This window comes from Dipteris shenzhenensis, chromosome 24 (assembly GCF_047967505.1).
Source record: "Dipteris shenzhenensis isolate YYH24624 ecotype China chromosome 24, Dip_SZ_1.0, whole genome shotgun sequence".
NCBI lineage: Eukaryota > Viridiplantae > Streptophyta > Polypodiopsida > Gleicheniales > Dipteridaceae > Dipteris > Dipteris shenzhenensis.
Genome location: NC_141619.1, coordinates 49,175,125 through 49,184,412, shown reverse-complemented (window position 1 = coordinate 49,184,412; position 9,288 = coordinate 49,175,125). Strand labels below are relative to the sequence as shown.

Sequence of the window (9,288 nt, the reverse complement as noted above, 5' to 3'; positions counted from 1 at the left end):
ATACCATGATACTTGAAGATATTCTGCATGAACAACTTAGGCATATGATCTGCCTCAATCTTTATCCGTATAGGAATGAAGTGCGCCTGCTTGTTGAAGCGATCAATGATCGTCCATATTCCATCATTAGGTGTCCTCAACAAATCAAAAGTAAAATCCATGGCTATGCTCTCCCATGGTCCATCGGGTATGGGCAAAGGACGTAACAGTCCGGGAGTCTTCGTGCAATCATACTTCGCCTTCTGACAAGTTAGGCATGTGCAAACAAACTCATCAACATCGTGATGCAGTGTAGGCCAATAAAAGAAATGCTCCACCGCCTTAACTGTAGCATCAATACCTCGATGTCCTGCATACGGTGGATCATGACATTCTCCCATGACCTTCTTTCTTAGCTGCTTAGTGACACACAGCCTGCCATGCATCATCATAAACCCATCCTTAAGCACATAATGCTCGTGCCTCTTTCCATTATTAAGCTGGTCATAAATTTCAGCTTGTGAGAGAAATGTAACACACATCCAAAAATGAACAAAATTGGACTTTGAAATACCACATCATGCCACCCAGGGGAAGGTGGATATGTTTTGGTAACCCCCGTTTCAAATCTAGAGTAATATGTGATGATGATTATAACAAATAGGGAGAATACATTGCATAGGCATGAATTGCATAATTATTAATATGGAAAGCTCTCACAAACCAATAAATGTGCATCTTGGCATTCCAATTCCTATTTCAATTCCATTCTTATTTTCATGAGATTGCTTGACTTAAATGTATTATTACTAAGCTGAACAAATCATATTATTGACTTCTAGAAATTTTGGAATGCCTTAAGAACATTATCTTGTATCCTAATCTTGTGTGACGCTATTGGGGTCTTCTGAAGAGAACACAACTGTGTCATCTGCAAAGAGCTGCAGACTAAATTGTTTATCAAACGGGAGGTGCGTACCTTGAAGTTTTCCTTCCTCGATGGCGGACCTCACTTTGTGAATCAATGAGTCCTAGTTTGCCTCCTCCCCTACTATCTGGCTGAGTTCCTTTAAGAAGGTGTCAGCAATGTGCCAGTAGTCTTTAATAAGATTCCCTTGGGCATCTAGCACATGATCCATGGCTTCTCTTTCTTGGTTTCTCTTAATTGCTTGGAAAAAGAACTTGCTGGGACAATAGTCCTCGGCTATCAACCATAACTGCCTCCTACGGATCCTTGCATTTTCAATCTCTTCAATTTCGACGGCTTGGAGCACTGACTCTGCTTCCGTCAGAAGGATTGCCGCCATGGCATCCTGAGGGGCGACAATTAGTGGCACACACTCATCCATACACATTCACACACATGCAAGTGTGTGTGCAAATCCACACACTATCACGCACACACATAGATAAACAGGGCACACATATATATACAAGTGTACACATGTGTGCAAGCATAGACATACACATGCACATGTGTACATAACACCCACATAGGTAGGGGTGCACAGACATACACATACACATACACATACGCACATGTGTGCACAGCACATAGGGGGTGTAGTGTGAGCCCAAATACATACATTGTCACACGTACAGATAGACACACATATAAAAAAACATATGCGGGCATGCACGCACACACAGAGGCATATGCACACATGGACATGCACATACACATGTGGACACACACACACACAAACACAAAAACACACACACACACACACACACATGCACATGCATGGACGCATGCATGCATCACATACACATGCACATGCATACACAACACACACATAGGCAAGGGTTGTACACACATACATTGAAGCATGTGCTCAAACATACACAATCACATGTGTATATAGACGCACACACATACATACACATACACATACACACACATGAAGGCATGCACACACACGCACACACACATATACATGAAGTGCACTTATATATGCGTCTATGCATGCGAACATCTTACAACTCTCTCTCCCTCTATAGCTCTCTCTCCCTATATCTCCCTATATGTTTAGTACATTGCCAAAATTTCTAGCGACCTAAATACCTCTTTAGTTATATTATTTGATTAGACAATCATTCAATTGATATGATATAGTGCAGAGGCCTCTTACTATGTACATGCCTTGTTTTGAGGGGAGAGTCACTTTAGGGTATTTATGAATTTAGGGAAATAATGATGAAAATTTAAAGTACTCTATGTTGGTGGTGGGGGCGGGAGAAAGAGAGAGAGAGAGAGAGAGAGAGAGAGAGAGAGAAAGAGTCTAACACTCCAAGTAAGAAATGGACCCAAGTAGGCACATGTTTTATCGAGCTCAAAGAGTAGAACCCATGCATGTATAAGCATAGTTGATTGATTGTATAAGCATAGTATAAGCATAGTATAAGCATAGTTCGATGACCGGTGAGTACATGTTTTATGTAGCGAGAACACTAGAACTCATGATGGAAGTATAAAGCATAGTGGGATTGTGTAATTGAAGGTGAGCCTAGGAAGTGAATAATTTCACATAAGGGAGCTGTAATGGCGTTGGGGAAAGTGGATGATGAAGGGTCCCAGACATTGTCTCGTAGTGGGTAACGAGGAAGGCATCTTCAATGGTCACGGGCAAAAGAGCAAAATTAAAGTAAAGGGCAATTTGGCGAGCTTCCCTGTACAATTGCCTACAAATTCCATCCATACTTAGATAATTTAACACCCTGCATTGGGTGTTTCGTATTTTGTTTGGGATTGCTTCGCTTTGGGTTCGGTTATTCTCTCTTGCTTTTGCGCCTTTCTTTGACCTCTGCATTTTGCTTGATTCTGCCGTGCTGGGCCGGATTTCCGATTCGGATAACGGGCGCAGGAGAGCTCCCGGGAAAGCCTTTTTTTTCCCGGGCTGGCTCAAGCACGGATGAAGCAAAAGCAGAGTATCGAAGGAGGGATCGGGAATGCTCGCTAATCATGGTTGTGAGAGTGTGATGATGATACCGAAATTTGGTGTAAAATTTCTGTGAAGAAAACAGCGCAGACTATGAACGTTAAAGCAAACACGCTATTTTTCTACAAGTACGCTGAGCACGAGGTGGATAATTGACCCTGGAGTGGGAGGAACGACAAAAGGCGAGCGATGAAAACAGAAGGGGAAGGAGGAAAGAGAGATAATGAGGAGTGGCACGGAATGGGAGGAGGGTACGTAGCAAACGAAGGGGGGGATGGGTTGATTGATTGCGAGAAAAACATCTAAAGTTAGCGAGGGCCAACTAAGATGGGGCACGATTGGAAAGGGGCACTAAATTTGGCAGGGGATAGTAGAAAACAAATGAATTATGAGTGTTTTTTGTTAATCTCTCTCTCTGTCTGTTTTTCTGATAAATTTGGGCTCTTTCTACGCATCTTTCTCTTGCTCTCACACTCGCCATCGCCATAGCCCATCAAGCTTTCCGGCATCCTCCATCGCCACACACCCCTCCATTGCCATCCCAATTCCCCCTTCCCCTCCCCTCCCCCCTTCCCGATCCCCTCGCCCCCTCCCCTGCCTCCCTTCCCCTCTCTCTTGCCTCCCCTTGATCCGATCCTTCTTTGTTTTTCTCCCCGTTTATTGGATTCTATCTGCTCTGCTCTCTCTGGGCCGACCAGATTTTAGACTCTGCAGCCTCCTCCTACCGCCTTCCGGGTGCTTATGGCCACCCTTTGTAATTGCTTTGTGTCTCCCTTCGTGTTTCCGTCTGCACGATCTTGAATTTGGATCATGGATGAGTCCTTTTGGGCGTCGATTCGCTAATATGTAAAAGAAGTTTTGAAAAAAGAAGGCTTTTGCCTTGTTGGTTTTATGATCGGTGCTCACGAAGTGCACATGACACAGACATAATTACGGAGCCTGGACAGAGTATTGTTGGGATGTCTTGTCACGTCAATGAATGGATTGAGCTCTTGGTTTCATTACTTGACGTTCATCTCCCTGATAAGAACTTCTCTGTAATCGACAAATTGTCCTTTGTTGTAAATCACGTGCCACTGCTTGTGGGCGGTATCTCGATCTATGCGTTACACACACCAGACGAAATATATGGTTGATGAAGCTTTTGTTAGCATAAATAGAGTAGTCCTATCAGTCATGATTTAAATTAGCAGATGTGGATATTTGTTCTCCATGCGTTGCTTGGTTGCCTCGGAGGCTTGGAGAGATTCGAGAAGAGTATTAATTTGCTTCCGTGTTTGACGTGTCTGCCTTCTACTTTTCAGATGCCGCAGAGATTGTTCAGATAAGGCAGCAGTGGGAAACATCCAGACGGAATCGCGGTGATTGGATATGTACTTACGTCGATTGGGTACGTAGATGTAACGGTGACGTATTCGGGGATGGATGGATCCCGCACTGTTCCATTTGCTTCCCATGGTTCGCATATGCTTTTCGTGTACGGAAGACAGAATGTAGGGTGACATCCTCTGTCTACGGATCGCCCCCCCTCCCCAACACACCACTATCAATTCATCGGAGATGAACTTCCGGTTTCTATGGAGCACAGGCTATAATTCTCGCACGCGTGGGGATGTTTCATAAGACTGATTGCTTTTATTAATCTTTTGACGGGTTTGGAAAACACCAATGACGCAGTAAATACAGTTCTTAAAGCTTGTTTACATCTTTTTATGTTTCTTTAGCTAGAATACATCTCAAAACTCAGTTGCAAAGTCAGCTGCAGTAAAAGTTGAAATGTGTATTCAATCTGCTATGTTATTAAGTACTAGGTGCTACTGGTGTACCATTTACAGCTTTTAATTTAACTTGCAATTTATAAATCCGTCTATTTTGGCATCCTGAAATTTTCATAGGGAACAAACAGAGTACGATTTTGTAATGTATGTTCTCCGGTTTGATTTAAAAGTCAGATTGACATTCATTTTAGTTGTGTTTAGTTTCTTTATGTATGTGTTACTTAAGCTGCCTCTTTCTATTGAAATGCAGGTACTTTGCAAATGCAGTTTGTAAGCGTCCCACTTTGATCCACACTAGCATGCGTGCAGACCAGTTATAGCCAATATGGATGCAGCAAGTGGAACCCTGTGGCCGACGCCAGCACTTCCTTACTATAATACTACAGATCAGTCTCACCCTGCTTCATCACAAATGCCAACCCTTCAACGGCAGCAGCGCCATTGTTATGGAGAGTTTCATCATGGCGAATTTCCCTTGTCAGCAAATCCCTCTATTGTTCTACATGTTCTAAGTGCAGGCTGTCTTGACCCAGAAGACCTGGCTTGTTTGGAGGCAAGTTACCAAACAATATTTGAGTATGTAGAGGTTCAGTATAGATAATTTTCTAACACGTGGGGTTGTGGACAGCAGTATGCTCTGTGATGCTATAATTCTGTTATATTATTCTGCTTGGTTACATTGGCTTGTAATTGCATACAGGCCACTTGCTCGTTCTTTAAGAATCCTGCAAGTTTCCCACCAGATTTGAGTTTATCTCTATCTGAGCTTGCAGCCTTGGATATGTGCCAAAATCGGGCAGTATTCAAATCAATGAAAGAAGCAGAAAAGGAAGCCTTTAAGCAGCGCTGTGGTGGATCCTGGAAATTAGCTTTAAGGTTTTTGAAAGCGGGTGAAGTCAGTTTCAGACGGGAAAAGTGTCAAGCCATAGCGGGTCCTGGTCACAGCATTGTTGTGACCAAATCAGGGGCAGTCTTTACTTTTGGATCCAATAGTACAGGGCAACTGGGTCATGGTTCACTGGAGGAAGAATGGCGTCCACGGTTGCTGAGGTCAGTATATGGTTTGTTTACGTTTCATGTTGGTTTGTTTGAGTTTCATGTTTGTCTTAGATGTACTGTCTAATGCTATCAAGCTGTCAATGATGCAAATTGCGGGCATCTGGAGCACTAAGGGGTTGCCCTTTTAGTTGTTATATCTTCTTGGCGAGTAATCCAAATATACTTTAGCACGCAGTCACAAATTTTAGTTTGGCAGTAACTGCATGGTTTCATGCTTGTCATAATCACACATGTATGAACATATGGAAGCTATCGGGCCTGCTGCAACCTAACCCATTTAGCTCGCACATTTATCTTTCCTGCTTGCCGCATTTGTGCCAGTTTGGTGCTCCATGGTCAGCTAATATTGCAAAACTGTACAGATCTCTGCAGGGTATTAGGATTATTCAAGCCACTGCAGGAGTAGGTCGCACAATGCTGGTTACAGATTTGGGTCAAGTATACGCTTTTGGAAAGGATTCTTTCAGTGAATTAGAACATGGAGGCTCTGTGTCAAAAGTTCCTCGACTTGTAGAGTCTCTCGATGGTATTTTTGTTGTGCAAACAACAATTGGGAATTACTTTACTGCTGTCCTATCCAGAGAAGGCAGAGTTTACACATTATCTTGGGGGGCAGATGCTAAGCTTGGGCATGGAACTGAGCCAGATCAGAAACCATATCTGCTGAAAGGTGCTTTGGAGCACATTCCAGTGGTACAGATTGCAGCGGGCTACTGCTTCCTTCTTGCGCTTGCCTATCAACCCAACAGCATGTAAGTTCTGGTAGTTTTGCATGCGTCTCAGCTGTCAATGCAATTCTTTCTCATTTTGTTGGTAAAGTGTTTGTTGATCGAGTGCTGAACCATCTTACCGTAATCACAAATTGTGCAGGTCTGTCTTTTCTGTAGGTTGTGGTCTTGGAGGAAAGCTTGGACATGGCACTAGAACAGATGAGCGCTATCCCCGTATGATTGAACATTTCCAGCATTTGAAGCTCCAACCGATTGCAATAGCAGCTGGAGCATGGCATGCTGCAGTAGTTGGTCAGGATGGCCGTGTGTGCACTTGGGGATGGGGACGATATGGATGCTTGGGCCACGGAAATGAAGAGTGTGAAGGACTACCAAAGGTGGTAGATGCACTACAGGGAGTGAGAGCTGTTCATGTTGCCACTGGTGATTATGCAACCTTTGTTGTTGCACAAAATGGAGATGTATATTCTTTTGGATGTGGTGAGGCAAGTCTGGGCCATGCAAAAGTGAGCTTTCTATCACAACTCTCTCTCTCTCTCTCTCTCTCTCTCTCCATCCTGCTGGTCTGCTGACCTTTTGCTAGTCCTATCCATAAATGGTTCACGTGTTTCCTACAGATCTTACCAAGATGTTTCTTTATGTTTATATTATCTCCATGGACCATGTCTGACTATCTTAGTCATATAAGCTCTCTCTCTCTCTCTCTCTCTCTCTCTCTCTCTCTCCTGCTCCTGTTTCATTGGCCCAGGAGCTGCCAAGGGTATAATTATGTTAGCCCATTTGGGCTTTGTATAGATGGCTCCAAAGATGTAGGGTCCCAGGTGGAGCCCCACAAGGGGCAGATTAGCGAGGGAACCAGCTTAACTACTGGTGACCAGCTCTGGTCATCCAGGGTTAGCCCTTCTCATCCCTCAGGTCGATAAAGGTCCTGGCCTTGCTTCCAATCCCTTTGCTCACCAACCTCGAGAGTTATTCCCTCATTGTACTGCAGTTTGGCGGCCTCTTTTTTGTTTTTAAGAGACAAAACTCTCTCTCTCTCTCTCTCTCTCTCTCTCTCTCTCTCTCACACACACACACACACGCACACACACGCACGCGCGCGTGCGTGTGTGTGTGCGTGTGTGTGTGTGTGTGTGTGTGTGTGTGTGAGAGAGAGAGAGAGAGAGAGAGCGCGTGCGTGTGTGTGCGTGTGTGTGTGTGTGTGTGTGTGTGTGTGTGAGAGAGAGAGAGAGAGAGAGAGAGAGAGAGAGAGAGATTTGTCTCTTAAAAACAAAAAAGAGGCCGCCAAACTGCAGTACAATGAGGGAATAACTCTCGAGGTTGGTGAGCAAAGGGATTGGAAGCAAGGCCAGGACCTTCATATCGACCTGAGGGATGAGAAGGGCTAACCCTGGATGACCAGACTACCGTATCCCTTTGCTCACCAACCTCGAGAGTTATTCCCTCATTGTACTGCAGTTTGGCGGCCTCTTTTTTGTTTTTAAGAGACAAATCTCTCTCTCTCTCTCTCTCAGCGCGTGCGTGTGTGTGTGTGTGTGTGTCGCTTGTTTTGTTTTAAAATTTCCCCCCAAGTTTATCTATTTTAGTCTTATTTTCCCACTAAACTATCCTCAACTGTCAATCCTTACTTGATTACACAAATTTCCCCTTGCAATAAACCAGGAATTTCTACCTAGGAGCATTCGTGCTCTCTTGTTCCATCTTTGAAATCCCTAATCCTGGAATGGTTTTTGTTGATCGATTGTGTTTGCAGGCTCATCGCCATGAAAACTTGCTGTCCCCTGAATTGGTGGCGTCATTTAAGCAAAGACAGGAGCGTGTTGTGCAAATAAGCCTAACAAATAAAGAGACATGGAGTGCACATACACTTGCGCTCACAGATTCAGGAAGGCTTTATGCATTTGGAGCTGGAGACAAAGGTCAGCTAGGAACAGAGTTGCTTGATAATGAGAGCGAAAGGGGAAGTCCAGAATTGGTGGATATCGATCTTACTTAAATTAACTCCCTAACAGGAACGTGGGATCCTCTTTCTACTCTCATTTTCTAATGTAAATTTTCAGTAGTGAATTCTCAACATGTACAACCAGATAAATCTCACTTCTTGAATCAGGTTAAGTCTCATACGGCATTGCAGTTTTGGAAGGCTAAAAGGTTCATACATCCTCTTCACACCAAATGGGTCATTCAATGAAACTGCAAAATTGTACAGGTTTTCTCCAAATTCCAGCATTTCTCAACATCTCATCTAGGCGAGTGTATATTTATTTTCTGTATATTTGTTAAAGTGAAAGACGTTTGTGGCGAATAGATTTATCCTGTCCAAGCATGTTCAATTTCCTCCAAAGCTTTTCATATTGGGAATATTGTACCCGATGAAAGCCTTCTTGTGGATGTCTATAGGGCTATAGTTTTGGTAAAGAGAGAGTGATATGTTTCATTTGTGCATCTATATTTTGATGGTTCATGTCCTTCTCACTGCCAAGTATAGTAGGTCTGAATGCATTGGCAATAGATTTTTGGAGTTCGGTACTAGTTTAGTTTAGTTTAGCTCTGCAATACTTCTTTTGGGTTAGGTTGTGTTGTGGTGGAAATTGAACTGAACTCTCTCTCTCTCCCTCTCTCTCTCTCTTTGCATTTCTTATTCTTATTTTCTGCTTTGTTCTTTCCTTTTTGCTTTCAAAGTTTTTTCAATTCGGTTGGGATTTCAAAGCTTAGGAAGCATTACGTTTACCTAAGAGGTTCTAGAATCTTTCAAAGCTTAGATGGGAACTTATGCTTGGTACTAATGAGAACATAAGCGTA

General features: G+C 43.4%; 1 protein-coding gene across 3 annotated transcripts; it reads left to right on the top strand.

The window, feature by feature from the left end:
* Positions 1–2,738: 2,738 nt before the first annotated feature.
* Positions 2,739–8,842, top strand: LOC147886714 (ultraviolet-B receptor UVR8-like). Of its 3 annotated transcripts, none has more exons than XM_087395357.1 (7): positions 2,739–3,062; positions 4,223–4,308; positions 4,947–5,249; positions 5,397–5,746; positions 6,118–6,507; positions 6,626–6,992; positions 8,240–8,842. In XM_087395357.1, the coding sequence occupies exons 3-7, from the start codon at positions 5,022–5,024 to the stop codon at positions 8,480–8,482; spliced, it is 1,578 nt and encodes a 525-aa protein (XP_087251483.1). In that variant the 5' UTR covers positions 2,739–3,062; positions 4,223–4,308; positions 4,947–5,021; the 3' UTR covers positions 8,483–8,842. The 3 variants fall into 3 exon arrangements, with proteins under 3 accessions (XP_087251483.1, XP_087251481.1, XP_087251482.1); XM_087395355.1 differs by lacking the exon at positions 2,739–3,062 and adding an exon at positions 3,326–3,653; XM_087395356.1 differs by lacking the exon at positions 2,739–3,062 and having other exon boundaries at positions 3,679–4,308.
* Positions 8,843–9,288: the final 446 nt, after the last annotated feature.